Source organism: Artemia franciscana, chromosome 7 (genome assembly GCF_032884065.1).
Source record: "Artemia franciscana chromosome 7, ASM3288406v1, whole genome shotgun sequence".
Classification (NCBI taxonomy): Eukaryota; Metazoa; Arthropoda; class Branchiopoda; order Anostraca; family Artemiidae; genus Artemia; species Artemia franciscana.
Genome location: NC_088869.1, coordinates 33748646 through 33770761, shown reverse-complemented (window position 1 = coordinate 33770761; position 22116 = coordinate 33748646). Strand labels below are relative to the sequence as shown.

General features: G+C 34.7%; 1 protein-coding gene across 10 annotated transcripts in view; it reads right to left on the bottom strand.

Moving 5' to 3' along the window:
- LOC136029188 (spectrin beta chain-like) overlaps window positions 1-22116 on the bottom strand; it is a 134010-nt gene that overhangs the window by 78114 nt on the left and 33780 nt on the right. For all 10 annotated transcript variants that reach the window (XM_065707321.1, XM_065707317.1, XM_065707314.1 and 7 more), the window contains exons 4-8: window positions 21789-21962; window positions 16181-16469; window positions 10394-10971; window positions 8030-8332; window positions 1618-1830 (exon numbers count right to left, since the gene is read on the bottom strand). In XM_065707321.1, coding sequence (XP_065563393.1) covers window positions 1618-1830; window positions 8030-8332; window positions 10394-10971; window positions 16181-16469; window positions 21789-21962 — 1557 coding nt within the window. The remainder of the gene's footprint in view (window positions 1-1617; window positions 1831-8029; window positions 8333-10393; window positions 10972-16180; window positions 16470-21788; window positions 21963-22116) is intronic.

Here is a 22116-nt window from a genome sequence, read left to right as displayed (position 1 = left end):
CATGTAATTCAACTACATGTAATTCAGTTACGTGAAATTCAGTTTTAAAGGCTCGCCAATTAACTCACCCGCTCCTAATGCTTGGGTTTGATTTTTGTTTTATTGAGAATATACATTAATATACATAATATGTTAAAACTTTGGTAGATAGAGCACGGGATTTAGTGCAAGCTACCCCCCCCCCCCCGTGTAATTCAGTTTAAGTTTTAATTTTATTTTATAAAAGTTTATTTATATATTTAAAAGTTATATATATATTTATATAAAAGTTTATTTATAAAAGTTTTTTTATGAATTTGCCATCGGCCACAAATCGCCAAGATCCTATGAGCTGTGAAGAAGGGTTTTAATATATTGCTCTATGCTAGTGCATTTCGTTTCATTTTCCACAAAAAAAAATTGCAATTCAAAATGAAATTCGAATTTTGAAACTGAAATTCCTAATTTCAACAGAAAAAAAGATACAGATATTTTCCAAGGAAGTATTGGGGCAATTTAGTATTTTGGTATTTTGGCAAATTAAGCAAATTCCAAATTAAGCAAATTCCAAAAATTCCTTTAAATCTGTCTAAAAGATGTTTACTGAAATGCTATTTTAAATGGCTACCATTAGGTAATAAACTAGATGTCCTTTTTAAAACCATTTAAAAAAAAAATAGATTGATATACTTCAAGAGAATAACAGTTAAAGACTATTATGAACAGCTTATTATAAAAAGAAAGAAGAGTTATACTTTACCCTTAACCCCATCCTCCTAATGTGTAAATACAAAACCCAAATTATATATTTACCATCTATTCTGTCACTTCTCTTTGTCTTGTCACACGCTAAGCTGAAAGAAACTAACGAAAGAAACCGGTTCTACAATGCGTCAATGGATGAACAACCTGATTGTTGAGGGTATAATACATTAATACCCGATTTGAATTCAGGAGAAGGGGGAAGAAGCCCTAAAAGCTGCATCTTTAAATGAGGTAATTTCCTTTGCGACAGTTCTTTGAAAAAAAAAAACATTAAAGATATTTCGACAAAATATTTTCAAAGACCTTTTTCCAAATCGTTTCTTATTAATAAATAAACAAATTACTATTTTCCATTTTTAAATCCAGCATGTATCGTTGTTTCAAAAATTCTCGAAGCCAATCAAAAGTTGATTGTTCTCACAGAACGGTTAGTTTTTCTGGTATTCAATAAGGACTGAAAGAATAGAATGATCATAAGAAAAAGAAAAAAAAACTTTGGGGACTTAGTAAATTAGTCCCTTAAAATAGAAAGCAAACAAAGCCATTCCTTGCGTTTGGCTGTTTTTGACAAAAATCTTACACTATTTTCATCGTTTTGAAACGTTTACGCAAGGAAATATGACTTTTTACTTTCGGAACCAAAAATTATACTTAACGACAAGAATATCCGAACTAGATGGCAGAAAAAAGGTAAAATTAAATGGTAGAAACAATTATATGAAAAGGCTAAGAAATTACTAAAGAAATTTCATTTCAAGGGTAAAAGACACACCTTACGATAAATCACTAGGGGGTTGCAGCACTGCTTCAACCCCCGTATAAACAACACTACAGAAAAGAAAAAACGAATTTCAAGCATGGAATAGTACTAGCCTCAAGCTGTTGAACTCTATCCACGATAATTGCTGGATCACAGGGCCGGTATCCTTCAGTAGCAGCAATGTCCAAGAATTTCTGCGAGTGTTGAACAACACTTTTGACTCTGTCACCAAGAACATTAATGTCTGCTTCAACAAGGGCATGCTTTTGAAGCAGATCTTCAACGCCCATCAAATGCTTTCCAAAATCTTCGCTGAGAAGTCTTACCTAGAAAAAACACATTTCTTTTATGTCTATTTACAAAATAGGAAAGGACATCTTGAAGACCTTGAGCGCTGGCTACTATTTCAAGATAGACTATTAGATAGAAGACATTTGATTTGAAAAAGATGCAACAATGATTTAAAAAAAAAAACAAATAAACAGTGAAATATCGACCGCTTTTAAAGCATATAGCTATAATTACTTTATGAAATTAAACACAACATATAACTTAAAAAAAAAGTTCACTGTACCCCAAAGAATTGAAGCGATGTCATAGTTCCTCTTTCAGGATGGATGAACACATAGAATAACTAGCCGAAAAATATCTTCTAAACATAGGGAGTACGCGCAAGAAAAACAAGAGCTAAGAGCTCATATGGCACTTGTGACGAGGCGAGAAGAGCTAAGAGCCAAGAAATCATGTGGTATGAGCTCTAACAAAATTCTATAAATCAATAGATTGATTTAAAAAGGAAAATAAGGGCTTAATGCCGGTCGGGATTTAGAATAAGAGCTCTGAGTCACGATGTCCTTCTAAATATCAAAATTCATTAAGATCCGATCACCCACTCGTAAGTTATAAATACCTAATTTTTTCTAATTTTTCCTCTCCCTTTAGCCCCCCAGATGGTCGAATCTGGGAAAACGACTTTATCAAGTCAAATTGTGCAGCTCCCTGACACGCCTATCAATTTTCATCGTCCTAGCACGTCCAGAAGCACCAAACTCGCCAAATCACTGAACTCCTCTCCCCAACTCCCCCAAAGAGAGCGAATCCAGTACGATTCTGTCAATCACGTATCAAGGACATTTGTTTATTCTATCCACCAAGCTTCATCCCGATTCCTACACTCCAAGTGTTTTTCCAAGATTTCCCCCTCCAACTCCCCCAATGTCAAACGATCTGGTCGGGATTTGAAATAAGAGCTCTGAGACATGAATTCTTTCTAAAAATCAAATTTCATTAAGATCCGGTCATCTATTCGTAAGATAAAAATACCCCAATTTTCATGTTTTCCAAGAATTCCGGTTTCCCCCTCCAAATCCCCCCAACGTCACAGGATCTGGTCGGAATTTAAAATAAGAACTTTAAAGCACAAGATCCTTCTAAATATCAAATTTCATTAAGATCTGGTCACCCTTTCGTAAGTTACAAATACCTCAATTTTCAAAATTACCCCCCCTCCAATACCACCAAAGAGAGCAGATCCGGTCCGGTTATGTCAGTCACGTATCTTAGACAGGTTTCTATTCTTCCCATCCACTTTCATCCTGATCTCACCGCTTTAAGTATTTTCTAAGATTTCCGGTCCCCCCCCCAACTGCCCCCCCCCCAATTACGCTTGATCCAGTTGAGATTTAAAATAAGAGATCTGAGTTACGAGGTCCTTCTAAATATGAAGTTTCATGAAGATCCGATCACTCCTTCGTAAGTTAAAAATACGTCATTTTTTCTTATTTTTCAGAATTAACCCCCCCCCCCCAATAGATCGGATCCGTTCCAATTATGTAAATCACGTATGTAAGACTTCTGCTTATTTTTCCCACCAAGTTTCATCCCGATCCCTCCAATCTAAGCGTTTTCCAAGATTTTAGGCTCCCCCACCCCAAACTTCCCCCAACGTCACCAGATCCAGTCAGGATCTAAAATAAGAGCTTTGAGACACGATATCCTTCTAAATATCAAATTTCATTGAGATCCGATAACCCGTTCGTAAGTTAAAAATACCTCATTTTTTCTAATTTTTCAGAATTAACCCCTCCCCCAACTACCCCAAAGAGAGCGGATCCGTTCCGGTTATGTCAATCATGTATCTAGGACTCGTAATTATTTTTTCCACCAGGTTTCATCCCGATCCCTCCACTCTGAGTGTTATTCAAGTTTTAGGTTTCCCCCTCCCAACTCCCCCCCCCCCAATGTCACCAGATCTGGTCGGGTTTAAAATAAGAGCTCTGAGCCACGATATCCTTCTAAATATCAAATTTCATTGAGATCCGATCACCGGTTCGTAAGTTAAAAATACCTCATTTTTTTAATTTTTCAGAAATAACACCCCCCCCCCCCCCAACTATCCCAAAGAGAGCGGATCCGTTACGTTTATGTCAATCATGTATCTAGCACTTGTGTTTATTTTTCCCACCAAGTTTCATCCCGATCCCTCCACTCTAAGTGTTTTCCAAGTTTTAGGTTTCCCCCTCCCATCTCTCCCCCCCCCCAATGTCACCAGATCCGGTTGGGATTTAAAATAAGAGCTCTAAGACACGATATCCTTCTAAACATCAAATTTCATTGAGATCCGATCACCCGTCCGTAAGTTAAAAATACCTCTTTTTTCTAATTTTTCAGAATTACCCCCCCCCCCCAACTACCCCAAAGAGAGCGGATCCGTTCCGATTATGTCAATTATGTATCTGGGACTTGTGCTTATTTTTCCCATCAAGTTTCATCCCAATCCCTCCACTCTAAGTGTTTTCCAAGATTTTAGGTTTTCCCCCTTCCAACTTCCCCCAATGTCATCAGATCCGGTCGGGATTTAAAATAAGAGCTCTGAGACACAAGATTATTCGAAACATCAAATTTCATTAAGATCCCATTACCCATTCATAAGTTAAAAATAGTTCATTTTTTCTATTTTTTCCGAATTAACCGGTCCCCACTCCCCCCAGATGGTCAAATTAGGAAAACGACTATTTCTAATTTAAGCTGGTCCCATCCCTGATACGCCTGCCAAATTTCATCGTCCTAGCTTACCTAGAAGTGCCTAAAGTAGCAAAACCAGGACCGACAGACAGACAGACAGACAGACCGACAGAATTGGCGATTGCTATATGTCACTTGGTTAATACCAAGTGCCATAAAAAGACAACCCTGATCGAGCAGAAATATCACAATCTCCCACTCACCTCAGTCTTATAAAACCCATGATTAAGAATCATACCTTTTCAAAAACATAAAAATTGGTTACGCTTTTATAGGGTCTCTTTAATTACATATGAGAGAAGGATAATCCATATCCAGAATCCGCTACTGTTGAGAGATAATTCAATCTGATATCCTTTTAAGACCTTGGAGGAATATATGTTTATCTCAGTGTGTATCTGAGAAAATGTGTATGATCTACTAACTCAATTTTGCCAATTTTTCTTATACCGTCAATGCAGTCTCACCTTACCAACTGGTAATTAACTGTTCTGAAGAGCCAACCATTACTGAAAGCTTGGGGGGCAATGTGACAGGGGCGCCAATGAGCAGTCAGATCAAAGATAGAATCCCCTCTCCCGGCTTAAGCTGTGGGGTTTTTGTTATAAAACTAAGTCTTTCCGTAGAATAAAATACACAAAATTACACATAATTTTATAGCTGACAACCTGATGACGCATATAAGCAAATGCATACGATTTTTGTGCTAATAATATGAGCTTTAAATCCAAAAAACAGAGCTAATAATATAGTACTAGGGTGTGTAAACTGATAAGATGTGCCAAAGAAGAAGAAAATAAGTTTGTGAATCACTTTGTGACTAATCAAGAGATTACGAATACGTAAAGTAGCTATACTACTACTGAAGAACTATTTACATCAAATATTATATAGATATATTTGCTGTCACGGCTATGGACTGTACTTCACATTTCTACACTTTTGATGCACTTTCCAAAAAAAATTTGCTAATTTATATTGAGACTGGAAATCCACGGGGCAATGTAAGTTTAATCACGCTTTGATCCTCCTGATCTATATTTCCCTGTGGATCCTCCAACTGAGAACAGCTTAGTAACATTTTTTTTAATTTTAGCAATTTTCTCACAAGAATGAAAATATCAGATATGACCTTTGGGAATGATCACGAAGATACGAGCGTATGCGATTATTTTTCACCCGACTACTGTTGTTGCATTATGAACGTTCTAGGAATTGCTGCCGACGATTTACTGATTTTTTTCGATATAAAATAAGTATTTTTACAAGAAAATTTTATTGCTTTATTCGAAAACTATTTTCTTGTAGGGAAGAGCTTTTATATCTACAAATGTTTACATAGACTAATCTATGACTTTTAACCAACGGTTAGTCACAAAATTTGGCACATCCTGATGATTGAACTAGATATTATCATAAAAGTTAGAACTGTTTCAAATACTCTTTGACCATAACCTATATCAGGGTTCCTCGAGCATGGTACCTTTGAGCCCCTTGATCCCACTGAGGTTCCAATACACAATTCGAGAAAGAGAGAAAATACAGTGAACTATGATGAAACTATAGAAATGACGAGATTAAAAACTTCTAAATAGAGATGAAATGACGAGGATCTGGCAAGTGTTCATAATAGAAAATCTAGTATATATCCTGCAGGATTCGTTGTAGCATTAAATTTATGATAGGATCCACTAAAAATAGAACTGCATATCTTAATACACGACTTTTTTCTACTGTGAGTATTCTAGCTTTTACCTTGACAAATAAAAGTGTACATAATTTAAGGTAAACCTCCCCCCTCCTCACCAAACTGCAGGTAAAGCGGGTCATATGCCAGCCCCTAAGTTGTTGGCATTAAAATGCACCATCAAACTAAGCTGTTTTTATGTAGCTGATAATAGGCACATTCTTCTCCAGATATGCGTAGTTTCTCGGCAAGGACTATTTGTTATTGCTAAGGGACCGTTTGTAGAGCTAAACGAACGCTAAATAATAACAGAAAGACAACAAGAAGTTCTTCCTTAAACTAAATACGTGTGATGAGAATGAAGCCATTATAAAGGAAATAACAATTCCGGATAGTTTGAAGAAGCTTTATCTTATTACCAGGTGGCTAAATGGTAACTATACAGATTGTCTAAAACTTGCATTCCAGCAAGATACCCAAAGCTTTGGAAACTGATTTAATAGTTACAGTCTGTTCTTATTCGATACCCTGTTGCAGCACAGTGGGTTGATACCCTGCTTGGCAATACGGGGCCCGGGTCGGATCCTCACCGTAGCAAGGTTGGGCGACAGGCTTGCTACTTGTCCCAGTATATATATTTAAAAAAAAAAAAAAAAAAAAAAAAAAAAAAAAAAAAAAAAAAAACAGCAAGTGAACCGCTGATTCGACGCCCTATGCGCCAGCAATGGCTCAGGAGTATCATCGTCTTTTTTTTTATTTTATCTTATTCGATACCAGCACTGGATAATCAATGATACCCCATAAAAATATGCAATAAAAGTACATAAAACCAAGAACTGACAACCTAGCCAATTATGAAAGGTCACTACTAGATTTGCTTTAGTAAAATATAGGTAATGTATAAACGATAGCTACGCGTGATAAGATAATAAAACACCCCTATCCCTACTTGGACAGGTAGCGTTTAAGTCACGATGTATTGTTAAATGACATTTATGTTAAATGTCATTTTAGTTGGCCAAAATCACATGAACATATTTAAATCGTTCTATTCAACACTGGTAATGATGATACCTCTATGTATTGAGACACTTAATTTCGTGTAAAAATTTCTACAAAATCGAGAAGCAAGCTTTATTGAAAATTCGGTATTTTGCAGTTTTCCGATTGATCTGTGAATAACATGCGCAAACGCGTTTTGTTTTGTAAGCTGTATCAGTTAGAGATTTTGCTCCCGAAACCACATCCCGTAAAAAGTTTCACAATGTGTGGACGGTCATTATAAGTATATTGCTCAAATACAGGGTAAATCAGATACTGAGAGTAGCATTTAAAAATACATAATAATAGATTAAACACAGAATTAATGCATATTGACAATATCTTTGTACTTAAGTTAAACAGTAATTTAAGAATACAATTCTAACAGGCAATTAAATTCTTTACCTTTGAAATTACAGCTAAACAATATAGACTTTATTTTTAATGGCTCAAACTGATCCAACATCAGATCTTATGTAGTTAGAATTTTATTTTCAAGAGAAGCCAAACTTGAAGAACATTGGTACAATAGATCAAACACTGTATTTTTCCAACTTTGCCATTTGCTAGGTATCTTTTGAAGTCCCCCCTCCCCTCCATTCCATCCTAAAAAATAGCTGATCTCAACATACTTGAATAGCACAAGATTATCTACTATTAGGAGTTTCCATTCAAAACTACTGTTTAATCTAAGCCTTTCTGGAGAATGTGTGTTTAGCACATTACATATCATGTTAGCTTCTCAAAGCCCCAATAAGGTAGATGGTTTTTACCTTGAGCTCTTCCATCGCATCAAGAATGTACAACATCTCCTGGAAGTTTTGTTGAAGTTGGAGGGACAGTTCAAGCCTCATTCGTCTAGCACGAAGAAGCTCTATCAAGTAACTCCATAGGCGAAGCACGTTGTCTTTACGCTCGTAAATCCGCTGTATGTCATGATAATTTTCATCTTCTAGTTCATTGACAACTGCAACCACGGCTGCGACTCGTTCTTCGTACGCAAAGATGTCAGTTTCAATGGCTTCGTGCTTCTTTGCTGCAGCTTCAACAGCGGCCAGGTCAAAGCCAAAGTTGTCCTAACACAAAACAGACAATTAATTTCGTGTACAAGTAATCAATCAATCAACAAGTTTTTCCCGCTGAAAGTAAAGAGCAACATTAAAAACTCAAAACGAACATAAATTATTCTGTATATGAAGGGGTTACCCCCCCCCTAATCAATACCTTGCTCTTCATGCTAAAGTTTTTAGCACTTTTTACTTTCAGTTGAAAAAAAAGACTTGTTTTTTTTATGTAATTTCTTATCATTCTCGAATAATACCGACAAATCTGGCTCACCCTCCATAATAAATTCCCCCCCCTCACGGGAAATTACTCCTTGGAAAGTTCCTTCCACGTAAAATACTTCCCCCCCCCGCAATATTACCTAAGGGCAATTCGATCATCGCTGAAAATCAGCACACCGTAAAATTTCTTGCGAAAGATTCAGCTTGAAAAATTCTCCTTAGCACTTTCATATGAAAAAGACTAAATTCTAACCATATTTGTGATCATTCCGAAAATCCTCCTTTCCGAGGAAATTTTTTTCCCAGAAATCCAAACCCCTGAAAATTTTCCCCTGACAATTCCCCCAGAATGTCTCGACACACAAAATTGAGATGGCAAAGATAAAGTAAAACAAATACAAAGAATTTCGTATAGGATTTCTATCAAATCCTCCTAGTGTAGAATTTCCACTAGAAAGATGACCCCGGAAAAGTCTCTCTCCGCATAAAATTCTCCCCTTGGACCCCCTCCCAACAAATGCCTTTATACTTAACAATAACACATACTATATGTAAAGAATGTACAATTTTTTTAATTTAAAGACTTATTTCGAGGGGCTGTGGTTTTTTTTTATCTCCAAAGACATAGTTTTTGAGCTTTTCAAATATCTTGAACAAAATGACAATCTCAAAATTTTGGTCGGACGATTTTTGGGAAAAAAGGAGTGTGGGGGGGGGGCTAGCTTCCTTTTAATGTTTTTGGTCACTTAAAAAGGGCAATAGAACTTTTAACTTCCGTTCGAATGAGCCAGCTCCCTCTGTTTTAAGACCAATGGTTCGGTACAATCGCCCCTAGGAAAGAAAAATAAACAAACAATCAAAGAAACATGCATCCGTGATCTTTCTTCTGGCAAAAAATGCAAAATTCCACATTTTTGCAGATGGAAGCTTGAAGCCTCTACAGTAGTGTTTTCTGATATGCTGAACCCGATGGTGGGATTTTATTAAGATTCTTTGACTTTTAGAAGGCGTTTTCCTCTTTTTCGAAATCCAAGCAAGTTTTCTAAGCATCGTAGCCTTTGATGGGTAACACTCTTACTGGATGTTATATATTTGGAATCAGTATAATAAGCCGATCATTTAGATATATCTATTGATAAGAAAATTTCATTTTTTACAGTTTCAGTTACTATTGAGGTGGGTTGCTCCACAGTTCGTTACCATGAAATATTTGATTTAATCAATTTACGTTGGATCGTTACCCTTACATTTGTACCTTAACTTTATTGGTCTGTTAGTCATTATTCAGCTTCATGTTACCGTTGGTCTGAAATAATTCATCGTTATTTTTATTTATTAATGTTAGTCAAACAGAAATACCTTCCCATTTTTTAGATCAATAGAAGGAAATAAGCCTCGACCCCTTTTCAAGAATTCATAAAATTCTTTTTAGCAATGATACTTACGCCTTCATGGGGTAATTCAGAAATCAGTCTTGAACCTTGGATTTTTTTTTTTTCATGCTTTTTGTGTCTTGTCTGAATGAGACTGAGGAATCTAAAGGAAATTAATTCTCCAAAATATGTACAAGTAGCTTACTAGATAAAATAAGCGTGTTACAGTTCTTTGATTGCTAGATTTAAATCAAACTTTTTGAAGCTTGCAACTACCTCCCCCCTCTACCCCCAAATCCCCCCTCTACAATATTTCTGAAAAAACATTTTCACAAAAGAAGATCCTTGCCTTCTTCTATATTTCCATGAAGTAGCACCCCAGTATTGCAGTATATACTGCCCCAAAATCAGAGTCATTAAAAATATAAATAATGAGTTTAATTAAAGCGGCTAGTCCAAGTGTCAATCGGTTACTAACCTGTGAAACGAGTCTCTGATTTTCACTCAGCCACGTTTCTCTCATGCCAGCTTTTCTATCAAACCTTGTAGCCAGCTGTTCTAGCTTCTCTTGTCTTATAAGCTCCTCCCTTAGAGCAAGCTCTCTTTCATGCTCTGACTTCTCGAGCCTCTCCCAAGCCTTATTAATGTCAGATATCATTTTACCTTCCTTTGGAAAGTAAGGCTTTTGGTTATTTGCTCTCATTTTGCTTTGAAGCGTAAAAAGAAGAATTTCCAAATTCCCCTTTTCAACAAATTTGGGAGGTTTTTCAACAGTTCTGTAGGTGTTGAATTGAGTGAGTTGCTTTTGGACGCCAGTCAACGAATTCAAAAAGTTCCTTTCGTTGAGCGCCTGAATTGTGGCTTCAATCCAAGCAAGAAGATCTGAAGTCAGGGTTTCGTAGTCATGGATCATCCTGTCATTCTCCATAGCCAGACCAACAACTTTTCCGATCCTTTTTCCCTGAACTGTCTCTTGACGGAGCTTTGAGAAATAATGATAGTATGTGACGACATAGGTGATTACGGACTTCTCGTCAGGTTGTTCAACAAATATATCTGAAAGTAAAATATAAACATTTACAAAGAAATTTAATTATATTATTTACAGCAACTTTTACATAACCCCTTGAACAGCATTTCAATTAATTTTTACCCATCTTTGGGTATTATAAAAGCATTCAAACAATAGCTATATATGGTCTCGCTTCAAGTCATCAATTAGCCAGTATCTAAGATTCAAAATTGGTAGCATGATGTCATTTACAAATTAAATTCTTCCACATGGTCAATTAATCTTCACAAATAAAAATAAACTTTTATTGATAAGAAAAATTTCAAACTAATGACAATTTCTTTTTAATGATAGTTTCTTTCGTCAAATAATAAATTAGAACCACAAGTTTAGGGAAATTACGGAAAAGAGCATGTCCTTTCCCTTAAATTTTGAAAATTCACTGAAAGTCTAGAAAAATGGAAACAAAAAATAACCATGTTGTGGAAAATATTGTGACAAAAAAAGTTCTATATCTATTATTAAAAATATATATATATGCATCGTACTCAGGGTCGTACCCAGGATTTTATTCCGGGGTGGGGGAGGTTAAAAAAAATTAGGAGGGGGAGGGGTACGAAAAATTAAAAAAACACGTCGGAAATTTGTTTATATCTATTTGTGTTACGTTTTTATGATTTGGAAAACTATTTCGGAGGGGGGGAGGGTTAAAACCCTCTAGCCTTCCTCTCCCCTGGATACGGTCTTGATAGAACTCTATATGGTGTTGTAGGGATTTGATTTACTGGTATAATTTAGCTGTCACAGGTCCATCCTACTTGCTTTCTTTCTTTTGTTCTTTTTCCACAGTTGCTTAATTACTTCGCATAACATCAAGAGTTTCGGTATCCTAAATATTTTCAAATATACTTAAGCTGTGGAGTATTAGAAACGAAAGATGTATTAACCCCTTCACTGCCCATATTTTACGAAAGTTGAAAGGCTAGTTGATAAACATCGCTTAACCATTTTATTATGATGCAAACGCTAGATGTGCTTTATGCAATAGCTAGGCAAATAAAACAAACAAACAAGTCATTTCTTTGTCTGGAAAATAAAATAAAAAAATTTGTTCATTTGATAAATACTCGAGATACTTAAATCTACTTATCTAGCCAGGAATTTTTTTTTTTGTGCATAAACCTCAAATTATAAAGCAGGAGAATATTTAGAACAAATATAGCAAAAGATATGGTCACATTAGCCTGGTTTTTGTGTTTATAACATTCGGGCAGGAATTCAAATTTTTCAAGCATATACATATTCAGAACACACTAAATAGTCCCAGTCCAACACAAAAGGTCAACCATCTTCTTGCATTCAGAATAGTGCATGGTTTTGGCACAACGTAAGCAAACGCAGCACCCAGCGTGTAGATAGCTTTCTGATGCCTATGTAAGGATCAAAAATGTGGCAAACACTTTCTTTGAAGATATTAATAGCCTCTACATCTCTCTCACTTTAATTCGACGGTCATCTAGCACTGTCAGGAGCCACGCTTAAATTCATCTGCCTAAAATTTGACGGCGGTGGATGATAGTGCAGAGCCCCGTACACAGCATCCGTCTCAACTTTGATTTGTGTAGGTATCCCGCCTTTCAAAAACAGGTACTTGATGAAAGCTCGATATTCGATTTTATCCATTTTCACAAAAACTCACATCAAATTATTCAAATGATTATCGTACAGCAATAGTGCATCCAAAACAGCTGGAAATTGTGGTAAGTAGCTGTCGAAAGTTGTGCAACCGCAATAAACCTTTACGGATAAGTCCTGCCATTTTCACGTTAAGGCCAGAAACTTTTTAGACAACTCTCGTGTACTTCTGTTCCCACATGTCAGGTGTGAACCCATTCATAACGAAGTCTAAAACCTACATTCAAACTATCAAAATGACAAATCCTTTTTCCCCCTTTTCAAGTTTATCATCATTATAAATATTGTCAAAGGAGAGGACGATCCCTCTACGCAGCGAGAAACCTCCATAACCTCCTCTCCTAGGAATGTCTGCAACGTTTGATGTTTACCTTATTTCCCTTTGTTTTGCATAATTTGTACGCGTTTAAAGGTCTGGACGAAATTGTGCTTCACCGAATCTCGAGGCCCTTCTGGCCACACAAAATTCTGCTGTGTAGCAGACTAGCAGTAGACTTCAACAAGACTCAAAGACCAGAACCAAACACTGATTAATAAAATACAGCATTGGCCATTCAATCATAATTTAGCGACTGACTGCTCAGTATACTATATACACGAACCAATAAATTGAATCACGACATCGCGTGTCATGTTGGGTTGATGAGCCTTTCATGAAGCGATAATGCCACTTGCCAAAACTGCCATTAACATTTTTTTCATAATATACTAGCAGGCCTTAGAATATCCACAAGCTCAATTTACATACAAAAACATAGAAGGAACCATATTTTTAAATTTGCACGAGGTATAGGTTGAAATGAGAAAATAAAATCCCACTGAAATTATCTCTACTAAATTAATGAAAAAACGATCAGCCAATAATCCCCAAAGTAACTTATTTTTATAGCTTGAATTAGGCAACTAGCTTTAAGGAAAGTTTCTCCGTTAAGAGTATAAATTTTCTAGCGGTTTTTTCTTTTGCCAAAAAGGTGGTAACTTTTTTAGGGCTATATAACTTGATTCGCCTTAATTAGTCACGACAGCAGTATTTAAAAATATTAAAAATAACAATAAAGTATGTAATAAATCTAATTATTTCTAAAATATTACATAATAAATATATAATTAAATAATAATAAAAAAATGACAAAAATAAGCAGTAATGATCAAAGGAAAAGATTAATAGAAATTAATTTGGGAGCACTTGCTGTTTTGAGGTAATTTTGTGAATTTAGATATTTTATATTTTCTTATCATTACAGTCAAATTGGTTGCACAAAATTTTGCAATATTTCCTATCCGTAATCATTGACAAATTGGGAATAAAGTACTATATTACAAAGTCAAGATTTCTATAGATAAGAGCTAATGTAAATCGGCAAAAGTTGTTTCAGTTTTGTTCAATGTTCTGTTTTGTTTACTTTTTGCAAAGTATTAAAGAATATCACTCTTTCAGAAAAAGGATGAAAAAAAAAAGAAGTCAGGGATTTCGGATTTTTATCCAGGAGTTATTTCAGAAAAGGGTGGTACTTGTATTCTGTGACTCAGAAAAACTAAAGCAATGACTTTCATAGCTTTTCAAGTAATATTTGTGATTTTTTTTTTTTTTTTAAGGAGAAAACATTTTCGAGTAGGTAGTTTAGCAAGTGCAATCAGACCTGCAAAAGAACGATATGCAGACAAAGAAAAGAACCAGTTTATATATTATTATTTAAAAAATTAGCAAAGGCCGTAAAATCATGTGGCATATTAGTTTATCTTTTAAGCCAATAGACAAATGTCCTTAAGAAGATAAGAGTGACCGCACAAAACCGATAAAAGTCATTACTGAAAACCACATTATCTCTTGGAGCATAAAACAAGATGAAAAAAAAATACTAAGCAAATACCATTTAATTAGTAAATGCAATTGGCAACAATAGTCAACACATGTCGATAATTTGAATTTATATTCTTTTTTAGATGAGTTTCAAACCAATACGTATTGTGGAGGCGAGCACACAGGCTATCCTGGAACAATTTTGGGCAAAGGTGGAAGACAGACAAGCTGCCGAGTAAACGGACTTTTGACGAAAGTTGGGACTTGGACATTTTTTTTTTTTACTTATTAATGCTAATCTAAAAGTGGTGGCCTCTGTGGTAGCTTACCATGGAAGTGAACGAAAAGTCGAAAGTGCCGGAATTAACATAATATTTGGTAAAATGGCTTGAATACATGCTCAGCAAATTATAGCAGGCGGTAGCCTGTAGGAAGGATAGGGTCAAAAGTGTTGCGCATAAATGTACCCAACAATATATGCGTGAAGGAACGGGAGGGACACAGATAACTCGACAAACATTCAAAGAAAAATGGACGAGCAAAACAAGGGTAACCCATCTAGCAAGTAGGCCCACAGAACAGTGAAGTACATGGACGGTTAACTTATGTGCTTGAGACATTACGGAGTTCTGTCTGCCATATTGCTTCCATTATTACCATCCTGAATGAGCTATCCTTTGAGAATGTATTCGTGAGAAAGAAAAACCGTCCATATGGCTCCTCAGTGCTGAAATCTCTTTATGGTGGACTTCAGAATAACTCTCGATCTGATAACCTGTGTGTGATAAGTACACAGCATTTTACTATGTTTTTCCTTCCCTTTTCAATAGCCCAGTTGCGGTGCCCCAACTACTAAGGCATTGCTTCTCTTCAGGTTGTATTCCGGATTTGAGCATTCACTCTATGAGCATTCGTACCTAAGGTTATTTATTGTTATGCATTAGCAAAAAAGTTTGATAAACGAAAACGAAGTTTTATAATAGACATTGCTAAACTCTCGATCAGGGACAAAATTACACGAAACACTTGCGTATTAGGCAAAAAGTATTTCAATCGATATGTATTGGTTTTCTATTACGACAATCTGTCCCTAAATCTCGAATTCCTGTTGAAATCAACAATAAATTCACAAAAAGTCTTAGAATCCAAGGAAATCTTACATTCTCAAAAATGTAATAGATCTTACCAACGTTCAACAATCCTTAGTTTCAGGATAAATCTTGCAAAGTGAAAGCACGTGGATCAACCACGGGGTGGCTAAGGGAATGTCAACAACCTGCCTAATTGTAGGAGATATATCTTAAAGTTGTAGATCCTAGATAGATATATTATACGGAAACCAAGATTTGCAAAGAACAGAGATTCTGTTGCTGGGAGGCATTTCACATAAATTATCAAAGCAATAAGCAGGAAAACAAGGCGACCGTTGCAAGCCAGAGATTAAGCAAGAAGACATAAGGCATTTCGGGAGGGGATAGCAAAATTCTGTTCCAAAAATAATAAAGTTCATTGGAAATGAAAAGTTGATTTTTTTTTTTTACTTTAATAAATTAAAGTGAAATTCAAAGACCTTAGAAATACAAAATATAATAGATATCCAAAGACCTTTATTAGTTCATATCCTTGCTTTTTTATTTAAATTGCTTACTTAGGCCTACTATTTATTTATTTTGTCAATACGATCCTTCCTCTTATAAAACTGCAATTGAAAGATAAATATAAAAAAAAAACCTAGCATCGCCAAAAGAATTGCTTACCTTCTGCATCTAACAGCTTAGTTATTCCCAATTTAGATTCAGCTACATTAAACGCATTATTCAGGTTGTAAATTGCATTAGTTTTTGACAGTTTATCATACTGGATCAAGTCTGGCCTGTGCTTGTGAATAAGTGCGTTGAAAGCCAATCCATCCCTCCAAGAGGTGGTAAAATTACGGACATTGACATTATGGTAGCCAGCAGTTTTCATTTGACACCAAAGAAGAAGAGCGTCCTTTGCACTTCTCGTTTCTTGATTGTCCGTTTGCTCAATCATAATATCTTGAATCTTACAAAAAAGGAAAAAACATATTAGTGACAAGTAAGCGCAACTAAATCCCTTATCCAGCAATCATTTTACACCTTATATAAATCTGAGATAAAAAGTGGTTGTTAATTTTGAGGAAAAAAGTGTTGTCGTGCAATACCACTTTTTTTATGCCAAAATTAAAAAATTTGAAATACTGTAGAGGTAAATTAAATTTTCAAATTTTCTTGTCTTGAATGTGATTCTGGCTGTTTAGTTTTGGGATTGATTTTTATTCTCATGCCAACTTTGAATCTTTGCACGCTAATAAGAGTCTTCATTTACAGTTAATAGTTCCAGTTTTGCAAGTTCTATCGAAAATATAGCAATATTTTCCCCAATTATTACGCCAATTTAGATTTCACTTCGTAGCCCTGATATCCACACATAACCAAATGGAATACATTTCTTATTTAAACTCAGAGTGTAGAATGTCATAACTTCCCTCTCATATACGTTACTTTTCGTGGTCTTCAGTTAAGTCACGCTTTACATTAATTTCAATAACAAGGGCTCTTTTTAATTTTTTTTTCTGATTTCTAACATCAAAAAATGATAAAATTATCTGTTTTATTACTATTACGCTTAACAGCATTTAGAAACATCATAAATCTTCTCTTGGGGCAATTGAAGGCAGAAATATAGAAATCATTTACTACCATATAATGAAAAGAATAAAAGTGAGGAAAAAATAGGAAATAGGAGGAGAAATTACAAAGGAGAAAGAGACAGACAGAAGACACGAGGAGTCAGAAAGAGGAGGAAAAAGAGCAGATTGAGAATCAGGGAAAACACAAACTCGCTGAGTTACAGCAGCAACAATAAAATTTAAAAAAAGAGAGAAATAAAAACTATTTGAAGAAAATCCTTATAAGAATATTTGACCTTTGCTGTGATGGAATTGAAGGCAAGATAGAACGCTCGGTGGCCGAATTTAAAACCGGCGAGTCTCTGAGAAATTGCAAATAGTAACGTTAATGAGGGGAACATGAAATAACTATTAACATTTTGGGCTTAGAATCCCACGAATAGACCAAGTTAGTCTTTATCCATAATTTCAATGAAAAATAGGATTCAAATCGCTCTAAAAATGTCGTAAAAAGCAGATAAAATTCAGTAAAACTCTAGTTTCGTTAGTGCTATTCAAAAAAACTTTCAATTTTCAAACTTTCAATATTCAAAAAAATAACAATCCAGTCTTAAATACTAACAGAAATGATCCATCCCTAATTACTCCTTAAAACGACATAGAAAATCCTGAATTTTGTGTTACAAAAATTCGTAACCTCATGGTTGAGCTCATCAATAGGCGAATTAGGAACTGACTATAAATATTGTAAAAATACTAAAACATCTTCAATCAGAGAATTTCAGAAAGGACCAGTAAAGAGTTTATTTGCAGAATAGACAGGAACCTGGAGTACAATTGTCTTTTATTTCAAAAATACAACTCGACGGACTCTTGTTTTGTGAATCAGTAAAATTTACTCAATCCAATTCTGATCCAAGAAAGATCTCCGATCTTCTTTTGCTTCAATCGATAATCCCATCTCCAAGAGAAACAATCACTTTAAAAAAAAAAGAAAAAAAAAGGACGAGCGAAACAAGCATAACACAATCAGAGGAACTAGGTCGAGAAAGAGATATTAAAACATTTTACCATTAGATGAAACTAGTCTTTTTTAGAATTGATTTTTAAAGCATTCTTTCTTTTCAAATGAAAGAAAAAGGCGACGTTACAAAATCAAAACGAATAGAAAATACACATTGGTAGTTCATGTTAGCTCCAAAATCAATATGTACATTTTAGGATGGAAGGGTATTAGTCAAAATGTTCACAGCTCGCAGAACCAAACTGTAAGCGTTTCACCTAAAATATACTCAAGAAATATCACTTTATTGACTGCTATATTTGAATGAACGTGATGATCGATATGATAAAGATACCTTAGCTCAAGATTTGCTTCATACGGGGACGCCCCATTTTCGTCACCTGATGAATATCTCAAAACGCCAAATGTGTGCCAGCAGTTCCACTGCGATTGGCAATTTCCACCGTGTTCGGCACACATCCGTCATGCTTGGCACGCCCTACCTGGTGTACGCGATTTCTGAAAGTGGGCGCCCCCCCCCCCCGCTTTATACTCCTGTGCTTTTCTAAGAATCTGGAATACTAAAAATAAGTAGTGTCACTCTTTCAACGTTTTCGTGACATCATACTTTTTTTTCCAGAAAATCAGGAATATTTGTTCCTACTCTTATTAATGACTGCAACAAAGGAGCGATTAATTGTCCATATCCTCAACTGACATTTGATGGTGAATGCACGCAAGCACTTGAAAATTCGAAAAAATTAAGTAAGTCGATTAAATTTTGTGAAAACAAAACAGAAGAAAAGATGCTTAGAAAACTAAAAAGGCATAATAAAAAAAATATAATTCAATTGTTTAGAGTCAAATCCTGTTTAAAGTTAAGACTTAGAAAAAGTTACCTCGCGCTTCTGTCGATAAAACCTATAAATTTGGAAGCTGAACAAGATGTGGCCGAATTAGTGCCCCAAACAATGGATTTCTTGAGCTACTTAAGAAGTTCTTTTAAGAATAACTCTAACCAAAATTTATCCACTTAAATATGCTGTACCTATATACAACGTATATTTGTCCAGTGAGAATGGAACTCATTCATTCTATTGTAATTTCCGCATTGCAATAACGGATAAAAAAATTTTTTTTTCAAATTTGGAAATAAAGACCGAGCATAACTCAACTTTCAACTATTTGAGCTTCCTTAACAACTACAACATCTTCCATAAAAAAAAAAGAAAACAGAATCACACTCAATAAATTTAAATGTTTTTGCGCAGCCTTAGAGAAATGAATGACTGGCGGTTTAATGGAATGGAACGCTTTTATTGAGGCAAAGTACTGTCTATAGAAAAGACCTAGAAAGAACTAGAACGAATAACCGGCCCTGTAGCACACCCACTTCCACAGTAGTTTCGGTGATTCCGACTACCTGCTCATCTTCATTAGCAATTGTAATTGTAAAGCTTTAAAATACAGCAAAATAATAAGCGCAAATTAAAGCTTTTACCCTCTACAACAAATAATGAGAGCAAACCTCAATTTTCGTTAAAAATGGACTTCAATTTTACATTTTTATGCGTTAAATTTATCTCTAGCCATAATAATTAATACTAAAAGCCGTGCAACAAGGGATGGTAGTAAAGAAAAGGGGCCAGGGGCCAATAGGAACGGCATGGACCGCATGCCGATGATGAACTAGACCCATTAAACCATTACTGTGCTAACTAAGCCAACACAGAAATTAATACGAATTTAGCTAATTCAAGATTAGGTTTTCGACCAGGATTTCAATGGCAGGAGAAGATAATTATAAAACTGACATAGTTTAAATGATTAATATTGCTAAGGAACATTCTATTTATTAAGAATTACATAAAAACCAAATTGCCAGGAGACTTTCAAGAAATTGAGAGCCAAATTTGCTCGTATCAGTAGGCTTATTAACCAATCTTAAATCAACTAAAAAAAAAAAAAAATTACGACACTTAGAAATGCATTCATTTAGAAATCTACTATAGCTTTAATGGCGTAGGTTTTTGGAAAATGATATTAATTTAAAAAGCTATGAGTCATGGAAAGTCCGAAATATAATGAGAATTTACTTAAATATTTATTTTTTTTAATTTATTAAATTTATACTAAGAAATATATATATAATATATATATATATATATATAATAAACATTATATAATATATATAATAAAGGCTACAATGATATATATACATAAAATATATAATAAAATTTATACAAAATATATTATAATTTTAATAAATATTTTATATAGAAAAAATAAATAAATATTTATTTAAATATTTAAAAAGCTATGAGTCATGGAAAGTCCGAAATATAATGAAAATTTATTTAAATAAAGTACAGTCAATTAGTTATATTAGCCTCAATCACGCAGGGGATGATACTGGCACATTCAGTCCCACGAGTTACCTCACTAATTTGTTCTAACCTTGATAATTTAAACAAAAACTGAACGAAAAAGGAATCAAGTAAATAACTATAGCAGAAAAAACTTGGCATTCAATCAAGATCATGATGAAATATGGTCTTTCAAACATCAGCGTTACATAACAAGTTCTGCCCACATAAACTGGGCAGAAAATTTGCTCTGCCAACGAAATACTAGAAAGAAATCAGACCCATGATTTGCTAAACCCATAAGGTACGTGATACATGCAAAAAGAGCTGTAATCTTTTTGATGAAAATATAGCTTATTAGTTCATTAAATCATTTATATTCTTTTTTGCTGATTGTTTTTATGTTATTGATTTATCTGTTTTTGTTCTGTTTTTCTTTTTTTTTTCTTTTTTTTTTGTAAGTGGCCCTAGTTGGTCTTAAGTTTAATAAATAATAATAATAATAATATATTCCCCTTTTTGACAACAAAAATATACACATTAAAGTAGTAGTAGTAGAAGTAGACAGGTTTAATAGCAAAAACTTGGCAGCTATCGCTTATTTGCGTTTTTTTTACAACGTATTCAAAATCAAACTACACTTGTAAATATAAATCAAACTATAAACATTAACTCTTATTGTACATATCGACGAAAACCGGGACGAAAGAATGCCGTATCGGTTTAGGAAATAAGCAAATAAGAATACTAGTGCTTTTTTGGCTTTCAAAATACATTCTTTTTTGTTTTGTCCTTTGTATAACCAGGGTATATCCTACTTTTCAATTTACAGTCCAATTCTATTTCCTCTACTTATCAAACCAATTTCAAAGCAATGAGCAACGCCCTCTAGTGAAAAGGTTTAATAAGAAAAGTAAGTCTAACAAAAAAAAAACCTCTTTCCAATGATTGTTTCTCTCTATTTTTAATAAGATTTAGGGCATCAACGATATGCCGAAAATCTTAGCAATCAACTAACTAACATACGTAACGTTAGTTGGCCCTATACCAAAAAAAGACTCAAATTTCACTGCTTTAATTGCTTCAGAGTTGCCCTCGATAAAGCCGGTGGGAATCCTCGAAAGAGTCTGAAGTCGATACCGTGCATTACCTACATGATCTACTGTACTCATAATATGCGCGCATTCGTAAAAAGCCCTTTGATTTTAACAAACAGAACAGATTTGAAACAAGAATTTTTTGCATTTTAATGCAGCTCTAAGGTAAGTAGTGCTCAAAGAGCAGCCAAATATATTGCCTTTTTTGCGTCTTGTAAGGAATTTAGAATAGGTGCAAGAACATACCTGGAACCGTAGAATAATTGTCCAGATGAGACCAAGGGTAAGTCGGGAACTACCATCAACGATATCATGGGAGCCCATATTTTCCAAATGAACTCTTTGCTCGCGGAGAAATTGTAGTGCTTTATCAACATTTTCAAGGCAGTGAATTCGCATTTTACCTTTAGTTGGGCGTGGCTATAAAAGAGCATAAGGTAAGCTTCAATAAATAAATGATTTTACGATGCTGCAACATTCTATTTAATTGAGAACTACACAACTTTGGGGAAGGTAGTTCGAATAAAACTAGCACCTGAAATTTATCTATACAGAAATCACTTTTAGAATGCAA